We start from the raw sequence: 20,374 nt of genomic DNA on the forward strand, positions 1-20,374 counted from the left end.
ATAACATTTGAGCAGAAAAACAGATAGACAGACAGATAGTATTTCATAAAAATAATTTTTTAGATGTATTGTGCAGTCCCTACAAGGTACTACATACATGACGCAATGACATTGCAATGAGATGCCTGTATGAAAATGATAAAAGCATTACCTTCTCCATAGGCAGTTGAATGGAGGCTTTGCAGTCGGTGAACTCTGCCTTGATGCTGGGGCCTTGAACCTCAGTCACCACATACTGCAGCTTCTGTGACTCCTTCAGCATTTTCCGGTTACTTCCTCCAAACTTTCCCAGCACCCGGTAAGCAACATGGGAGATGGTCTCTGCAGGGTTACGGAGCGTTCGCCACAATGCCTGTTCATAAAGGCATTAAGAAAACATTTGAATCATCCCTCAGGTCTCTGTCAGGTCAAAGGTGACAGCTCAAAGGCTTTACCTGCATAAGTTCGGCTCGGACTGGCTGGATGTGGTCATAGAGGAAGTCAGGCTGCAGGTTGTCCACGCAGAGCTCCAGTGTGCGCAGGCCCTGGCTGACCAGAGTCTGGGAACCGTTGAGGGCAGACACCAGTGGGTCCATGAGCATGGGCAGGTAGGGTAGAAGAGAGCTCAGCCGCACTGGGACAGTGAGGCACAGTTCAACAAACAGATCCTTCATGTGCTGCTTATGGAGGCCACTCTGCAACATGTTCAAACCTAAAGAGAAGCCACAAAGAATCAATACATAAGGCAGTTACATAGTTGTTTTTAGTGTTTTATTTAGTGTTTTGTCATGGTAAAAAACACATCTCAGTGATTCTAAACTGGTTTTGGTTTGACATCAACAACAGAAGATATGTGAAAAGTTGAAACTCATATTTACTTTGTAGGTTGTAAACCAACAGTTGATGACTATTGTTCTGAAAAACCCTACGGTTAGTGATCTCACTCACCTTGCAGCAAATTAGGCAGCAAAGGCAGAAACTCCTGATACAAGAGGTCATGGCTGCCCCCTCCTATTGAGCGGAACAGGGCTCTCAGCAACAGGAAGTAGTTATAGGGCTCCTTGGCAGATTGAGCCAACTCCATGGAACTGTTCACTATTTTATGAAGGTGAGGCTGTGAAAGAAATAGATTCAATACATCCTTTAGTAAGTAAACAAAACTTCTATATGTCATCATCAATGTATAAATATGAATAAATATGCTTTTCTGATAAATCTGTCAGGCTGATTGATTGGCATTTATTTGATGATTTGGTGATAATTATATCTATTACTATACATGCATTTGACACCCACTTACATTACCATTCAAAAGTTTAGGGTTGGTAAAACATTTAAATGTTTTTGAAATTCTCATGCTCATAAGGCTTCATTTATTTGATCAAAAATATAATCAAATTATATTGTGAATTATCAATAGAACTTAAAAGTAACTTTTTTTCATATTTAATTTTTTTTATTTATTCCTGTGATGGCAAAGTTATAATTTTAGCAGCCATTACTCCAGTCTTCAGTGTTATATGATCCTTCAGAAATCATTTCATTATTCTCATTTAGTTTTCAAAAACATTTCTTATTATAATATTTTGTAACCCAATAAATATCTTAACTGTCATTTTTGATCAATTTAATGCATCCTTGCATTAAAGTATTATATATATATTTTATAAATCGTACTAACCCCAAACATTTGAACAGCTATACTTGTAAGGGCCAAATGTCCTAATACAGTAAAACAAACGTGTGTGTGAAAGAATAGTGAAAAGTAAACTGCAACCAGCTTAAAAAAAATAGACCATTTCAAAACAGTGACACTGAAAATAAGATGATAATTTCAGCGGACAACAGGATTGATGGGAAGTGAGATACAGAAGCTTCTTCCTTTCCACTATTTCACAATGACCTTCACTTTGGTCTTTCCTGTCAATCTGAGGCACAAGTGTCATTTCTCATCAGAGGAGCTGACAGAACGCATTAAAATTAATGCAGCGCGGTTACTGGCGCTGAGGCGTTAGACAGCACAGTGTCATCAGAGCTTTGAGGGTGTGAGCGATCCCTCTATTCAATCGCTCTGAAAAAATTGTGAATTACCTACTCTATAATCTAAATAAGCACCTTAGCCAACTAAAAGAAAAAAAGAGGCTACAATTTACTTTAAAAACCTTCATGTGCATAAGACACAATGCTCACCTTGAGCATTTGCTCATTTTCAGCAGCGAAGAGAGACACTGAGCCGAAGACCAGTTTGAAGAGTTTGAGATAGAGGTTTGATAACTCCACATTAGAGCCCATCTCAGGAAGACGCTCCAACAGATACTCCACGAGGATGGTGGCAAACAGTGCAGAGGTGGTTAGGTTGGCCAGGAAGGAATTTGCCACAATCTGTTGAAGGATTGGACAGCGATGTCATATCAATGGTCAATGAATTTTGCATAAAGAAAAAGCCAATTCAATTCTGCAGTGAACGAAAACTGCAGCACCAGTACCTGTAGGGCATAGTTCTTGGATATGCGTTCCACCATGTATGGAACGGTGGTCTGGAAGATCTCTTTGAAAGTGAGAGGATTCATCATGGTGAAAACTCCGGCAAAGTGCTCCAAAACCTCCTTCTCTTCCTTCATCCGCACCGTCTGACAGTTAGCCACACGGATGTACGTCTGTCCATTGCCGGCAATCTGTACCTAGCCAAAAGGGGGTTGGCTCTGTGATAAGCTGTAAACTTCAGCTCTCAGGATCATGTGAATTTGAGTAAACCGCTCTTAGATGCGGCAACATAACTGGACACACCTCTACTGTTCTATCAGAAAGTTTAGGAGACTGTTTGAGGATTTTGCTGTGGTAATCTGCACTAATCAGTGGACGGTCGTACCTGGTAGATGTCCAAGGCCTGCATGGCATATTTGACCAGCTTGATGTAGATCTGTGTCTCTTTGGGCTGGAGTTGCTTATTGGGAATGAACTGAGCCTCTGAAATACAAAAATACCAACATTTAATACCAAAATTAATAATTTAAATGGAAATACTGAGCAGAACTAACACTTCAATGACTTTGAGATGCCCCACAAAGACAGAAAAAAAGATCAATATAGTCCAGACAAAAAGAAAATGTTAAACAGAGCTAATATTTAATGACTTGGGACAATCTAAAGCCAAGAATGTCCATCTCACCTCCAGGAGCTTTACAAGAAGTGATGCCCCAAGTGATTGTTTTCACTCCACATACAAGGGTCTTCACCAGACTGCGACAGTCGGACACCTGGAAGGTCTGTTTGTCCTCCTTCTCGCCAGGTCTATCAAAAGACGTGGACGGAGGTGGTGCAGGGGTGACGGGTGTTGGGGGCGCAGATGGAGGTAAGGCGGGCGTAGCTACAGTAGGAGTTGCTGGGACTCCTTGTAATGCGGCAGAGTCTACCACACCCATCTCTGATTGGGGCTTACACTTCTTAAAGATGGATACCAGTTGGTACCGTGCAATGGTGTGGAACTTCAACACAAAAACCTGAGGATATAGAAATTGTGCAATGTCAGATCAATGATTTTGTTTACAAATGCATTTGTATATGGCCAGACAGTGGCATTTTGTAGCCCATTGTAATCACGATCACAACACGGTTTACACAGGCTAATGTGGTCTCTCTCACCTCCAGCATTCTCATGAGAATGTCTCTGCCATTGCCATTCTCCTGTTCGCTCTTGGATCGGATGCAGTCTACGAGGTTTAGCAACAGCTTACAGGACATGGTCTGGATACTGCTGGGAAGGGACTCATCGTCAATGTTCTTAGCAAACAGTTGCACCGCCAGGGAGAGGTCCGTCAACGGGAGGTTCTGTCTTACATGGTGTACTAGGTCTGCTAGTGTGCTGTATGCCAAGGGCCTGAAACATCAACAGACTCGCTGTTAGACAACAGCATTCATGCTTTCTAGAGGATTTCTGTTCTGTTTATACCAATTTCACGATTCTCAATTTTGATAGCAATTTCAATACCATCTTGATGTTCATTGATGGCCTCAACTTTGTCTGTTTACAAAAGACATGACAGTGTTCACAGAATACCTTGCTAAAACAGCCAAGTTTAACTGCTTTTGATTATTCAAAAACATACACTACCATTCAAAAGCTCAAAGCTTCATTTATTTGATCAAAAATACAATTATATTGTGAAATATTATTACAATTCAAAAGAACGTTTCAATTTTAGTATATTTTAAAATGTAATTTATACTTGTGATGGCAAAGCTGAAGCCATTACTCCAGTTTTCAGTGTCACCTTCACAAATCATTCCAATATGCTGATTTGGCATTTCTCATTATCATCATAGTTAAAACAGTTTTTTTTAAAAATTCTTTTGATGAAAAGAAAGGTCAAAAGAACAGCATTTATTTTAAATATGAATGAAATGATAACATTATAAAAGTCTTTATTGTCAGTTTTGATCAATTTAATAAGCCCTTGCTCATTTTTACTTGAATAAAAGTATTAGTTCCTAAAAAAAATCTTACTAACCCCAAACCTTTGAACGGTAGCGTAATTTTATAGTACTACTGACTCCTTACAGACATCCCTACTCTTATGGTGTAGAACCGCCAGCCTAAAATTGATCAAAACCAACCCTCAAAGAGCAAATAGCTCTCGACCCTGGCTGATAATAATATCTTTGGTCGATACTTGGGAGATTTCAGGCAAAGTTTAGAATAAACGACACTAATGGCTTTGACAGATTGTGAGTCCTGCCAAATTTGCCTGCTGAAGGCTGATGGAAGCCGTGGATGAGAGAGAGGTGGTGTTGGCAGGCATATGACATCTGGGGCAGGGAGACAGAGAGTGGGCAATGCCAGGACAGCCTGGCACATGAAGATGGGCACCTGTATCTCCTCTGCCCAGTGGGGCATCTCAGCTCAGTCAAGCACCATTAAATATCAATTCTGATACGTTGCACTTGATGAAATCTAACTTAATTTTTTCCCCCCAAGAAACTTGGGAGGAAAGGGATTGTGGCCTCAAGCCACACTGAAGAAATTACAATAAAAAGAACCCTTACAGCTCATTCCAAAACGTTCCAAAATCAGCTACCATGCGACCACCTTCTAAGAGCAACATAACCGAAATAAAACCTCATAAGTGACGCAATTCTCTAAGTAAGCAATCATAACGTATGAACATGTGTCATCTAAATAGTTACAACTAACCAGAACTTACAACTAATTTCACTGGAGTTTGGTGTCAGCATCTTTTTAAGCTAGCAATGTAATACTCTAGTAAGTAAAATGCATAGCATTTACAAATATTGGCCATTTTTTTAATTAAACAATCTTTTTTTATGAGATATATTTTGCCATCATCTAAAACTTAAAGTTAAAAGGTTAGCTCACCCAAAAATTAAAATTCTGTCAGTAATTACTCTCTCATGTTGTTCCAACCCCGTAAGACCTTCGTTCATCGTCAGAACGTAGGCTCACTATTGGCCGACGCTGGTCATGTGTGTGATGCGTGTGATGCTGGCCAACAGGGAGCCTACGTTCTGACGTACAACCCAGAAGCGCAGCGCGGTTACACTACGTGAACTCACATTAGAGACCCACACAGAAGAAAATGAATAGTTGAATAAAGTTGTTATTTTTGGGTGTTTTTGCGCACAAAAAGTATTCTCGTCGCTTGATAAACTTTTGGTTGAGCCAATGTAGTCACTTGGACTATTTTAAACATTGTCTTTACTAACTTTCTGGGCCTGCAAGTTTCAATTACAGAGAAGCCTATGGAGGAGTGAGACAGCTCTCAGATTTAATCAAAAATATCTTAATTTGTGTTACGAAGATGAACGAAAGTCTTACGGGGTTGGAACAACATGAGGGTGAGTAATTACTGACAGAATTTTCATTTTTGGGTGAACTAACCCTTTAATCTTTAAAAACACAAATAATTTAATAATAGTGTGAATGAACAATACTTCTACAGAATTTATTAATTAATGATTTAGTTAATGATTATTTCAACATTTACCAATACATTATTCAAATCAAAAGTTGTATTTGTTAACATTAACGCACTGTGAACTAACATGAACAAACAATGAACGACTGTATATTTATTAACTAACATTAACAAAAATTAATAAATCCTGTAACAAATGTATTGCTTATAGTTATTTCATGCAAGTTAATACATTAACCAATGTTAACAAATGAGACCTTATTGTAAAGTGTTACCAATATTCCTTTGCCGACACCTTTGATTAATTTTTTCACCTTGCTTGTCGCAATGCATTCTGAGATTGTCTTCTCTGCAGAGCACAGCATTTGGCTTTAGAAAAGAGCTTTTGCATCATGAGGGCATCTACAATTCCTTGAAACTGCCTACGCAGGCACCTAACTATGCTTTGGAAGTTAAATGTGTGCCCTGCATATTGCACAGATTGCTTATATTGGACAATACCATGTAAGTTTGGAGGTGGTTAATCTGCGTTCTTACCTTAGCGTCTCTCTCGCAGTGTATCCTGAGCCAATGAGTATCGACTCATCGAAAAGCTTGTCCATGCATGGAATGAATTCTGCAACACAAACAGCTTTTATCAGATGCCAGGGTCTAAAGCCCAACCAAAACGGCTCAAGGGCCCATGAACCCTGAGATACATCAATGTCGGGTCTCAACAGTGAGAGTTTCTTATCGATTCATTTAACCTTCTCTACAGGATTAATGATTTAGAAGAGTGTATCAGATTTCACTCTCAAACGCTATTGATTGAGGGGTGAAGCTCAAAAAGAAAGCAGCCGTTACATATCAAAGTGGTACCCCATGAAGCTCAGTGGCGTAATTAACACCAGATGCGAGCTCTCCTACAATAGCGAACGCTTTGCATATCTTATTTGGGAATATCTGCCAACAACCTGCGAAGTGTTTAGCGGTTGATGACTCACGGCTGCGTAGATCTGTGGTGAGGATGTGCTTGGCAGCGATCAGCAGCTCTTTCCGCAGGTGAGCCGTCTCAGGGGGGCAGTTAGTCAGCAGCTGCAACATCCCCTTCACCATCTGCTGGGAATACTTCCCAACCAAGTCCTGATACACACACATTTCCACATTAGTCAGTTTGAGTATTACAACAAGTTTAGAAAAGTTTAATTAACAGGTGGTCAAGCTATATGTTCTCCTGAGCCACGCTACCTGGTAGATCCGGATAATATAAGCAAGGAAAGACAAGGTCTTGATCTGAGCGGCGATAAAATCTGCATAAAGCTCCTTGTTGAACAGCTTGTGTTGCCTGTCACAGAGAGAAACCAGAAAATGCTTTAAATGTCACTATGTGTTAAATTGCATCCATTTCAGTGCATTAGCGGTGATGTAACACCACACACTCAACGAAACGAGAGTCTCAGAGAGGTCACTGACCGAGCCTGCGGAGACACCTGCAGCATGATGGTGTTCATGATAAGAGGCACGAACTCTGACACCACGTTGTGAATGTTCAGTTTGTACAGCTAGGAAAAACATCATACAGAAAAGCAATTAATGCATCAAAGTACAGTGGGACACAGACAGAAAGCAGACCTCTGCTTGAAACGTACACACTGTTGCAGTACAATTTACACCATTTATAAGAGTCATGCATTTAAAACAGAAGAGTCTGACTCAAATGCAAAATCCTTTATAGATCTACCAATACATCCAAGCATTTTAAAAACATATCATATTGTGAACTTTTTATGCAAAACTTGATTTAGAGCTGCCTGAGGATTTTAAAGACACAAAGACAAACAATAAGTTCTGAACCAGGATCTGTGATATTTGTGGGTTCTAGTATTTAGGCATAAAAAATAGGAATACACCTGCTGGTCAAATGTAAAATGATAACATGCAGAGAAGGTAAACCAACAGTCGTGTTTTGATTGATTGTAGCTTCCTGACAGCTGCAGACTGTCATTGTATGACTTAAAATATCAAAATTGATTTTCTTTGCAATTAAAGCTCATATTGACAAAGACAAAAAAGCACACAAAAAAAATCTAATCACAACCACCCTTTTGAGAAGCGTGCCAGGTTTGAGTAAACAATGGATTTAGCTAGCAAGTATGTGCTTCAGATGATTGACGACACCTTTTATAAATGAGCCAAATATCTAATTGAGGAGGGCTGGCATAAAGTCAATATTGAATGAGTGTTTTTATGGGCTCTCACCTGATACATGAGGACTACGATGATGGGAAGCTCTGCCAACACTTTGAGTGACAGCGATCCCCGGGGGATTATGGTATGCTGGAGGACACAGAGAAGACAGATGAGGCCAGTGAGAGAATACAAAAGGTGCTACGATAAAACCTATATGGAGTTGTCTTTGTTGATAGTAAAAGTCAATTCAATTCAAGCTTATTTGTATAGCATTTTTCACAATACATATTGTTACAAAGCGGCTTTGCAGAAAATGTTTGTTTCTGAAGAGCTGAACTGCAACTGCATTTTAGCACCTCTTTGCACAAAGTTCATAAGCAGGAACTTGGTGCCCTCTAGTGTCTACATAAAGAAACTATCATTCTCATTAGAATCAGTCTATGATTAGAATACTCCAGGAATGTAAACACTTTACAAATGTTGGCGGACTTGGCTAAAAATACATGTGCAATCAGGGTTCAAAACATTTTGTGACTGAATGCACATATTGTGGTCACAAACGCATGTGACAACATTGTATATGTAGTATCTAAAAGCCGCCTTTCCACTGCACACCACAAACGACAGCCAATGGACCGGAAGCGGGGATGCGGATATGAAAAAATGGGCCGGTACCGATAACCTATAATTCTTTATATTTGAAAGCCGATAACCAATATATTGGTCGATAAATTTAAATCCAAATTTGTATCTTATTTTTGAGAGCCAAGAACAAAAGTCTCACCATTAAAAGCCATGTCACGAGCACACAATTATAATGTTCTCATTATAATTTTATGTAGCCTATATGGCAGCCTATATGACAGAACGTGTTGCACTTAACTGTATTTTCCTTTTTTGAAGTGATTCCAATCATATTTCAAGCAATTCAAAACCACCATGGCGAACAGTGAGCATCTGAAGGGTGTCAGCTGAAGGAAATAATCCATTATTTATCGGCTTTAATATATCAGCCAGATTTTCTTATCGGGCCGATAACGCTAACATTAAAAATGAACATATATCGTCCGATACCGATATGGTGGCCGATTTATTGTGCATCCCTTACCAGAAGTCATTAATTTGCTATGGAGAGTCACGCAGGGACTGTGTGGGGTGCCGACCATCTGCAGATGCAGAATTTTCGGATCCGGAGCATTGGATGCATAATTTTTTTTTAACTTGAGCTACTACATATGCGGCACGCAGACCAGATATGATGTATTCCAATGTATTTCAATCAGATCGGTGTGAGAATTATTACTATTTAACTATCAGAAACACTTGATACATTTAACACAGCATTAGTGATCAAGTCAAAATCCACACAGATCAGCATTTGGACACTCAGATCGTATCAGTTTTACTTTCAGCGCCCAGGCTTATTGGTACTTTACATTTCTCACACACACACACACACACACACACACACACACACACACACACACACACACACACAGTACCATTCTCTGGACTAAAGCATATCGCTCACATCATTGTGTCTCTGCTGATCACATTTGTCAAAACTATTGAGATAATGAGGATTGTGTACAGGTCTGCTGCAGTTAGAGAGCATGTGTACTGACCGTCCGGGTCTCGCTGTCCTCACGCTCTGGTGCGGTCTTCACCAATACTGAGGTAATCATGCCCACCATTTCTGGAGAAGGCACAGTGTTTTCTGCTATAACCTGAGGATTCTCAAAATACCTTGTCTAACAGACAGAGACACAGGTTTAGAAAACAGATACTGTCACACAAACAAATACTATAAATCCAATTCTTGTTGTTACAGCTTACCACAACTTTTGGCAGTTCTTTGTAAATTTGCTTCACAAAGTCCAAAAAATGATGAATCTGTAAGAGTGGGCAGAGAGATGTGTATTTAATAACATTTATTGAAACACAGGAAATGCAAATGCAAGTCAACATCACAAAGTGCCAGAAGGCTGCATCTCACCTCTTGAGAGATCGGCGGCCGAAACTGTTTATGCAGTTCAATGATGATGCGTAAACAAATGAGCACATTCTCTTCACTTTCAATCTAAATGATGAAACACAAAGGCAAGAACCAGTCAGAGCCAATATACATTTTTTTTTTTTAAACACACAAGATGATGCATTGTAAACGAAATGTAATGATTAATTTCCAAGTAACTTTAGACAAAAGTGCCTGCTAAATGAATTAAGTGAAATAATCCACTCTTTGAATTCTATATAAAGTAATTACCCTTTAATGACTTTATAAAATCAAATATAGAGTTTTGTGGCTTTTAATGTATGTATAAAAGCTTTGATACCATCTAAAATACCATTCAAAAGTTTGGGTCAGTAATTTATGTTTTTGAAAGTAGTCCCATAGGCTCACCATTTATTTAATCAACTATACAGTAAAACATTAATATTGTAAAATATCATTACATTATAAAGAACTGTATTCTATTTTTATGTATTTCAAAATGTTATTTATTCTTGTGATGACAAAGCTAAATTTTCAGCATCATTACTCCAGTCTTCAGTGTCACATGATCCCTCAGAAATCATTCTAATATGCTGATTTGGTGCTCAAGAAGCATTTTTTATTAGTATCAATATTGAAAACAGTTGTGCTGCTTAATAATTTTGTGGAAATCAAGATACACTCTTTCAATATTAAAAAAAACAGCATTTATTTGGAACAATAAATCTAAACAATGTAAGCCTGTATTGACACTATCAATTTAATGCATCCTTGTTGAATAAATGTATTCATTTCTTTAAAAACAAAATTACGGACCCCAAACTGAACTGTATTCTATATGCTAGTGTATTCTAATTCAAAATCAACACAGATCAGCATTTGGACACTCAGATCTTATCAGTTTTACTTTCAGCGCCCAGGCTTATTGGTACTTTTCAGTTCACACACGCACTCACTCACACTCTCTCTCTCACACACACTGTACCATTTCCCAGACTAAAGCACATCGCTCTCGTCATTGTGTCTCTGCTGATCATGTTTATGTAAAAACAGAACAAAAATGATGTCCCTCTTGCAGGTAGTGGCATTTACAAATTTTTGTCCAAGAAAATGCTCTGTAAAATAAGAATTCTCCAGCTATTTTATCGAATCACTTTATATCAGTTGAAGTGTGACATTCAGGTAAAGACTGACCTCAAGGAAGCGGAACATGACAGAGAGGATGTTTTTGGCATGGGGCCGCAGATGTTCATTAGTTGGGATTCGGTGGATGATCTCCAGGACGAGTTTTCTTAATTGCTATAATAAAATTCAAAGACACCCCAAGTTTATTTCAATGCCAGGAACGAGACATTGATGATGACTAGAGCAATATGATTTTTTATCAAAAAGCACACCTGTGTTGGTTTCTCCTGAAGGAATTGCACTTCTCCGTCCTGCAGAAATGTTAGGAAACGAGGGATGATATGCTCCAAGAAAGTAGAATACTGTGGTGAGGATGTGACATTCTGAGAAGGAAGAGACTAACATCAATTACTACGTGAAAGCAGCTTTCATTACAAGCTTTTATATACTTTAAGCAAAATATAAGAGTTTACCTCGAAATTCTCACTGACTTCCTGCATCATCTTCAGTTTGGTTTCATCCGCTGATGTTTAAATGAAGGAAAAACACCAGTAAGCAGAGACAGTCAACGCTTTCATCTAACATAGTAACAATTGAAGCAGAAGGAAATAGACTCACGCGTGTTGTTGTCAGTGAGTGCCGCCACAAACTGCAGGTATTTCTTCATGAGGGTGGTCTGATCCACCACGGTGGGGCTAGGGGTGGGGACGAAAGACATGGTGGCGGCCGGGATAGACAGGATTGCGCTGTATAGGGGCAGACTAGTGTCTGCGCTCGTCTCAGTAGAAGTTCATGTAAACTTTAGGTGAGTAAACAAGAGGAACTGTCAATTTTACTATACAGGCTTGCACAATCAAGAACAGTAATGATACTTCAATACAAAATCAGTATTCTACAAATGCAGTGGTATTGAATTATTACCAAATTCACGTACCATGGTATTTACATGATACTACATGTCAAAAAAACATGATGGTATCTACACACACACAAAAAAAACAGTATTACCATGGTGCTTTGTAAGAAAACACCTTTTCTACAGCAAAATGGGGTTCGGGGACTAGGGGGTCTGTAAAAAGTTAGAATAGAATAAAATTATAAAATAATTAAGTAAATAAACTTGATTACAATAAATAAGAAACATATTAAAGGCACATTATGTACGCTTCCCCGCTAGATATCGCTTATAACAATAAATAAGGCGTATCTTGATGACGCCGTGAATAAGCGTGGAATCATGGGAGCTGTCTTCACCTCCACAGCTGATGGAAAGCAATCTGACAGGAATCATGTTCATGGCTGAGCTAATGTATTCAAGTTTTATTAACGTTACTGTGGTATAAAGCAGTGCAGGACATTTTACGTTGCTGTTTTTATTATTCTATTATGCCGCAGTCAGCCACTGACACTCCTTTCACTTTGTTGTTTTTGTTCATTTTACGATTAAAGTTACGCTTAACGTCTGCCTCCCTCTTCCCTGAACTTTGTTAGAGTTATGTGTGATCACTTAAATTCACATTATTTTATTTCATTCTAATAAAACAGCTGCAAGTGCTGAATCACTACTCATACAGGTCACTTTATCTGCCGAATTAAAATTGTGGGGTAATGCAGTGCTGTTTGACTTGGCCATAATAGTAAAAAAGCATTTGAGTGTGTTGAAAGTTATGCTATAACGTTACTCTGTGTGTTGCACATTGCAGTGAGCTAGATCAATATTAGAATATCAAATAAATAAAAGCTGGATGACTCGTCGTGTTGCTAAATGGCATGCAATAAATTTGAAAACATATTGTATGGTGGAGAAAATGCTACTTGCTATTTTCTACAAATATAGATCTTTCTGATTATGCTTTGTTATCCACTTTGACAAAATAGTGTTGCCTCTGAAGCATGGCACAAACATGTTACTCGCAGTAAATCAAGAAAATGAGAGATTCAAACAATAAGACTATAACAATGATTCGTTTTCTGTCGATAAATGTATCCAAACAGTTGCTCACCTATCTAATATAACACATAATATATTAAAGAGCCTTTGGTGTTTCCATGGTTTCTACTGAAGGAAAAGGTAGCAGATATTTTTTCATTGACAAGCAACGTAATGACACAGGCCGTTACACTGGTTCAAATAGCTGATTTCTCTGGATTTAGAACTTTCTTTGAAACATTTGGGATAATGTTACACAAGCAAACTATAAAAATATAACATTATTCTATCGGGTTTAGATATTTTAAAACCAAAAATCTTACATACTGTGACTTTAAAATGAAGAAATATCCATTTTATTTAAATAAATAAACATCTAACAGAACAGTACTATAGTGAGTAGAATTTTTTTTTAAATAATGTAACATAATAGAAAATATTTTCAATATTTATTTTACACATTTCAATGGTAATTTTTCAAAATTGGTAAAAAATTGGGTCTCTATACATGGGCATGATATAGCTGCCTTTTAAATTGGGGTTTGAGTTTGAGCTGAATAATGATACTAGATCGTCTTCTGCAGAACAGCTTAAAAGTTGAAATAGTTAAATAGAAGAATTTTGCTACATTGACGCTTTTTTCCTGTTTATTACTGCAAGGCTGCTTTGAAACAATCTGTTGTTTAAAACGCTATGTAAACATACAAACAAACGTGACGTCACAATGTATTTATATCAACTATCAAATGCAAACAACAATAATCTAAAACAAAAAATAACATCTCATCCAGCACAATTACTTACGAAGTGTTTTAGTGAAGTTCACCTCTAGTTTAGGGGAAGCGATGGGCGCGCCAAACTGCAACAACACGCCTACTGCAGTCACGCTCACTGACATGACATGATGCGCTCGAGCCAAAGTGCTAATATTAAAAACTAAATTATATATAACCTATCTATAACAGAGCTGCCACGAACACAGACGCTTTTAAGCTTTCTGGAAATTAATTTGTTTATAATAGAATAAAATAAGCTAGCAACACAACCAGGCCATTTACAGAAGAAAGAGCCTACTGTCGCTAACTGGCTAGCCGGCTGCTAACCCAATACCAAGTCCAAGACATTTTTCACATGCAGAACTCAAGATTTTCACTTTTTACCTTAATTGGTGCAAATATCTGGTGCGGATGTCTTTCAGACAAATGCTAATGAGAGACTTCTGAACTCGTTATGTATCTAAATTACAAAATTACTCACAAAAAACAGCACCAACTTACCAGCAAGGGGACCGGAAGGAGTTGTAAATGAACTTCCGCTACACCGAATGAAATTTAGTGGAAGGACTGAAAACAATCCGCCGTTGTTTTGTTTACTAATTTTGTAAATTGTTATATTTTGTAAACCGTATTAGGCGAATTTTATGCTTTTATACTAGTGTTTCTCAAGTGGATGTTGGTGTCCGAGGTGTGTTTTAAGCAGTGATTTTCATATTTAGACAGCAATATAGTTCCACGCGGACGGATACCACAGAGAAGGCAGGCGTGTGAAGACCATCGAAAACGATGGTCTTCCAGTTTTCAATAAACTGGTATATAAAATGTTTAACTTAACGTTACTGCACTCCAGTAAACAAAATGCTAATAATTTTAATAATAGATTGAGGAAGATTTAGAAATAATACATTTATTTATAAATTATTTATCGACACGTTTAGGTTGAATCACATTTATAGAGAATACTATTGGATAAATGGATAAATGCGTCATAGATCAGCTGCACTGATGTGCTGTTTTTTTTATTGGAATAATTATGACAATGATAAAGGATGCTAAATAAATATATCTAATGGCAAATAACATGTAAGTACATATGTGACCACTTGTGGGCGACAGAAAAGCTGGATCGTCATCGAAACTCATCCAGGTGTATTAATACCCAAAACGACCATTAAAGTCACTCATAAAACACCAGAATTTCGGGGCACTGCATGGTAGAGATAACGAAATGTCAAACAAACACATTTTAGATGTGACTTTTTCTAATCTAAGAACTCAAGTTAAGTATTAATATTTTTCTATTTTCATTTCCCATGTTTGGAATTCTGTTTTGATTTTGACAACTGACCCTAAGGACTTTTCAGTGGATGCATTAAAATCAGTTCCCCTCAAGTTCACACAGATGTCCTATGCAGCAGTTTATCACAATGGACATGTCGTATTTAACAACCAGAACACTTTTGTTTTAATTTTAATGAACAATATTTTGCATTAAAAGTGTGCTTATACATTTTTTTTATTGTGATAAATGCCACTTGGTTTAATATTTTCTGTAAAGTAATGTAATGACATATGTGTTCAAATACTTTTGGGGTCACTATAAATTACATGACAATGAAAGCAGTATACCGCATGTTGAGACTTATGATTTGATATAATGAATGTAAAATAACAGACATTAATAAGAAATCCACATATATATATATATATATATATATATAATTTTCGCATCATCAAAGCTGTCTATTGCCAATCATACTAATTGAGTACAATCACAGCAGTGGTAGCAGATGTAATCCTGGTGGAGCTTCAACAGCCCAGATGGAGAAAGGTCACATTATCATTTCAATAGTCCCTCTGTTGGGCTGGGCGCATAAAAGCAGGGACCCTGTCTCCCACTGAACCTGTGATTCATGTAACAGTTTTACATGAACTGAAAAAAAGAATCACACCTAAACTAAAATATGAAAACAACGCAAATGGACTCTTTTCAGATTTCCGGGGTTCTTCTCAGAAGCAGAAGCTGTCAGGTGAACAGAAACAACAAATATAATTTTTGCACTCCTGTTCGCCCCAATAGCAAAAGAGAAAATCCACAATAGCATTTCCATAACTTTCCAACAGAGGAAAAAATATTGTGAGAATTATTACTGTTACGGTAACACAGGGAAGAGGAGAGGTGATGATATTTTTAGCAGTTTATTGATGAATCCACACAAACAAAGATAATACAAATGGGAAAAATCCAAATCCAAAAAGGTATGGCAAGATACAGACAAGAAACATAAAACCCAATGGTAAACGTAACCGCAAAAGATTTACAGTAGGGATGTAAATACATCGACTGACTCTTAAAAATAAAGGTTCTTTATATATTGGCATTGATGGATCCATGAAGAACCTTTAACATGGAATCTTTCCAATGGTCAAAGGGTTCTTTATAGTAGAAAAAGGTTCTGTAAAAATGATCTTTACACCAAGACCAGTTCACTGAAAGGTTCTTTGGGCAACCCAAAATGTTTCTTCTATGGCATTATTGCAAAACAAACCCTTTTGGAAGCTTTATTTGGAAGTGTATACACTGGAAAACAAGTGGCTAAACAAGGAACAGGTGTGTAATGAATTGTCATGGTAACAAACAACAAGGCAGCTATAGAAACAAAAGGTAAACAGGAAGAGGAAACAATGGAGACATAAAACACTTCAAAATAAGAGTCCTAGAACACAGAACACACAAAGCACAGGGGAAATTGTGACAATTACGTTTGTCAAACAAGAGAAAGATGTTACATTTGAAGTCACTTCCTCGGCTGTTGTATTAGAAACACTCACACAGTGCTAACCAGTTTTCTGTAATGTAATGCCAAGGTAATAAAACACAGCATAGTGTTATAAACCTACATTCAATAAAATAAAATAAAATATAAAGGTGTTGCTAGATTTACAATGTGAAAACACATCATCACAGTTTGTGATATAGGGTCCTGATTGTTTTGTTCACCAGTTTAAATATTAAAGTTGCAACATATTTTTCCCCATATTTTGACATACATCCAAGTGAAATAAAAGAATGAAAGAAGGTTTTGATTAAAAATTATAAGGTCAAAACAAATTTAAACAAAAATAAAATGCATTGATTAATCATTCTCTCTAAGATCAATAACATGCATTTAGAAATAGATAGGGTAAATTATACTTTAAAAAATGAATATGCATCATTATGGCAAGTAGATCTAAGGAAAGAAATTCAAACTAGAAAATGAATTGAAATCTAAAATTTAGAGTATTTGCTGTGTGAGGCAGTAAGAACACAGCCATGTTCCCTGAACACCTGATGACTCACATTCTGCCATAAAGAGGGTCACAGGTTCACAGCACAAATGTGTTGCCACTGTAAACAGAGCTCTCATCTATTCTGTTTAATGAGTGTAGGGTATCAGGCTCAAAATATATTTGGATAACATTTTTCTCTCCAGAGTGCATCAACTCTTGTGAAGGGCCTTGTTTATTCACTGGCTTTTCCATCTCTCAGAAGCATGATTGTATGAGATGTTATTAGTCATGTAAGTGCTCTATTCAACGGCGAGGACTAATGTGTTTCTCATTGAAATATTATTGATTAACTTTTAAGTTATATTTGTGTTTCCATGGGGTGATGTCAGGCTACTTTTGGGTAAATCACCTAAAGCAGTGGTTCCAAACCATGGTCATAGAGGGCCCTCAACACTGCAAAGGATGTGTAGCTTGTTTGATACAGTGTCTAATTTAATTCATGTGCACTCTGTTAATGATCTTATGAGTTGATGCAGGTTCAGGTTCACTTCTTGGTGGCACAGCATGAGCGTAATGGATATATTGAAGAAATGATGATATGGAACTTTCCAGTCATGTTTTTATTCAGTGTCCACGCTGACTGATTCGGTGAGTTCATTCAGTGAATTATCCATCAAACAGGTTCAATCTGGTACCTTTTGTGATTTTTTTTGTGAACAATTAATCAAAGAATCAATTCATTAATGTCATTTGATAGTGAACTAGGTTGTGTGTTAAAGGTGCTCTATGTAACTTTTCTACTAAAATGAATCCTTTTTTTATTGCCTGTGTGTGAAGGGGTTGTAATCACACATTAAAATGATCCACTTGTCGAGTTTTGGTATTACCTCTGAAGGCCAGTATTCCTATTTCTATGTGAAGTCTCCGGGTCGGATTTACCGCGAAATCCAACGGATGTGAAGTGCATGCGCACTCCCGAGCCTCTCTCCTTATATACAGTCTATTGTAGACGGTCAGGGAGTTACGTCCGGTTAAAGGCGCACGTTTTTCAGCTTATATCTCAGTAAATTTTTTATCAATATTCCCAAGACTCTAATCGTTCGTAGTGCTGGACGGGGCCTTTCGAACGAGCCCACCCCCAAGGTCCAACTCACCCGGCTAAGTTATAGCCGTTCGAAATCGGGGGTCCCAGCGGATCCGGTAGGGGGCATCACGAGGCCCGCCACTCTAGCGTTCGGGCAAGGGTTCCCCTGGGACCTCCTCCCCCGAATTTGAGCTCTCTGGGTCTTTGCGTTCCAGAGATACGAGCGATTTTCTTCTGAGATCGTGACGTCACCGGCGTCCGCAATTTTGCAGCGCGCCCGATAGTTTTCTGCTAATATCTCTGCGAAAACACCACCAAAAACTATGGAACTTATATGGTTCTTTTCAGCTCGACCATGGTCCCAACGAGCTCGGTGCTCACCGAATCCGTCAAGTATTCGCCGAGATATTTGCGTAATAGACGGTATTGTCTATGAGTTCGAGCACGAGCGCTCTTGTAAAATTTGGTTGCAATCTGAAACATCACCACTAGAGGCCGCTAAAAGTTACATAGAGCAACTTTAATTGTTAGCTGCTCACAAGCAGTGAATGAACAGAATGCAGTAATCTCACCGAAGTGTTCGAACTCAGGCCGTTTCTCAATATGCGATGTGTTCTTGATCAGCCAGTTTTACACTGCGGTCAAGTGGGCCGCGCGTTGAAAATACACGGTCAAGCCAGCCGCACATTTTTTTTAGTATGCGCGTCTAATCGTGTACTTACGGTATGGGTGCTGAAAGAGGTCAAACTTGATTTTTAGACTCTATTTTCTGCTATTTTCCATCTTATTAGGACACAAATAATATATATATTTTTAACTATTTTAATGTTTGTACACCTAAATATGATTAACATTACTTATTACATAATTTATTCATGTTCATATTCATTTGAATTATCCTTAATATTTTTACATTTTTATTTTTATTTTTAATGTTTATATATATATATATATATATATATTGTATACATTAATTATTATAATATATTTATTAATGCTAATGAAATGTAATAATAATGTTATTTATCATACATTTATTTTAAATTTTTATTTTTGATTTAATTATTAGGCCTATATATCAGGTATTAATGTCTATTTACTTATTTTTAATTTGAATGTTTATATATATAGTATACATTAATTATTGTAATATATTTATTAATGCTAATGAAATCTGTAATATTGATGTTAATTATCATACATTTATTTTACATTTGTATTGTTGATTTTAATGTTTGTGTATATATAAAGTATACATTTAATTATTTTACATCATGTATAAATGTTTATTTATTTATTTACTTACATTTTTAATTTTAATGTAAATGACAAATATGATACAGCAGGCTTTTGGTGGCTTTAATCTGTCAATTATCCATGAATTGCATATATGAACAATAAAAACCTAATCTATGAAATATGCTTGCATACCTGATGAATGAAACACAAATGATATTTAAAACACATGCACACACACACAAACACATATACACACAATTTATATATACAAGTATGTTATATTACTGTATAGTTTTCGAGAAAAGGCAAACTCACCCCACACATCAAAGTGCATTCTATCACTTACACCATGTCCCATTTTCAAACACTCATAAAAAATGTTCCTTCATAGGTTTGCCCATTCTTACATTTGATTAATGTTCAGAGTGACTCTGACTATTACTGTAATTATTGTCAAGTCATTTTACTGTATAGTTTTCGAGAAAAGTAAAGGCAAACTCACCCCAATCATCAAAAGTGCATTCTATCACTTACACCATGTCCCATTTTCAAACACTCATAAAAAGTGTTCCTTTATAGGTTTGCTCATTCTTTCAATATATTCCTGTTCAGAGTGACCCTGACTATTACTGTATTTATTATAAAGTCATTTTACTGTGTAGTTTTGGAGAAGAGTAAAGGCAAACTCACCCCAATCATCAAACTGCTTTCTAGCACTTACACCATGTCCCATGTTCAAACACTCATAAAAACTGTTCCTTCATAGGTTTGCTCATTCTTTCAATATATTCCTGTTCAGACTGACTCTTAATATTACTGTAATTATTTTCAAGTCATTTCACTGTATAGTTTTCGAGAAAAGTAAAGGCA

General features: G+C 37.1%; 1 protein-coding gene across 1 annotated transcript in view; it reads right to left on the minus strand.

Annotated features, from left to right (window-relative positions):
• Positions 1-14,435, minus strand: part of trrap (transformation/transcription domain-associated protein) — a 103,098-nt gene extending 88,663 nt beyond the window's left edge. Inside the window, exons 1-21 of the mRNA XM_056253031.1 lie at positions 14,410-14,435; positions 11,821-12,001; positions 11,676-11,725; positions 11,475-11,585; positions 11,272-11,376; positions 10,078-10,161; positions 9,918-9,974; positions 9,707-9,832; positions 8,151-8,228; positions 7,365-7,453; positions 7,140-7,236; positions 6,896-7,034; positions 6,450-6,528; positions 3,622-3,856; positions 3,149-3,479; positions 2,849-2,946; positions 2,466-2,660; positions 2,170-2,361; positions 928-1,093; positions 435-691; positions 152-352 (exon numbers count right to left, since the gene is read on the minus strand). Of these exons, the coding sequence (XP_056109006.1) occupies positions 152-352; positions 435-691; positions 928-1,093; positions 2,170-2,361; positions 2,466-2,660; positions 2,849-2,946; positions 3,149-3,479; positions 3,622-3,856; positions 6,450-6,528; positions 6,896-7,034; positions 7,140-7,236; positions 7,365-7,453; positions 8,151-8,228; positions 9,707-9,832; positions 9,918-9,974; positions 10,078-10,161; positions 11,272-11,376; positions 11,475-11,585; positions 11,676-11,725; positions 11,821-11,920 (2,790 nt within the window). The 5' untranslated portion in view covers positions 11,921-12,001; positions 14,410-14,435. The remainder of the gene's footprint in view (positions 1-151; positions 353-434; positions 692-927; positions 1,094-2,169; positions 2,362-2,465; positions 2,661-2,848; positions 2,947-3,148; positions 3,480-3,621; positions 3,857-6,449; positions 6,529-6,895; positions 7,035-7,139; positions 7,237-7,364; positions 7,454-8,150; positions 8,229-9,706; positions 9,833-9,917; positions 9,975-10,077; positions 10,162-11,271; positions 11,377-11,474; positions 11,586-11,675; positions 11,726-11,820; positions 12,002-14,409) is intronic.
• Between the last annotated feature and the right edge of the window lie 5,939 nt (positions 14,436-20,374).

The sequence above is a fragment of the Rhinichthys klamathensis genome, unplaced genomic scaffold, assembly GCF_029890125.1.
Source record: "Rhinichthys klamathensis goyatoka isolate OS25496 unplaced genomic scaffold, OSU_Roscu_1.1 h1tg000101l_1, whole genome shotgun sequence".
NCBI lineage: Eukaryota > Metazoa > Chordata > Actinopteri > Cypriniformes > Leuciscidae > Rhinichthys > Rhinichthys klamathensis.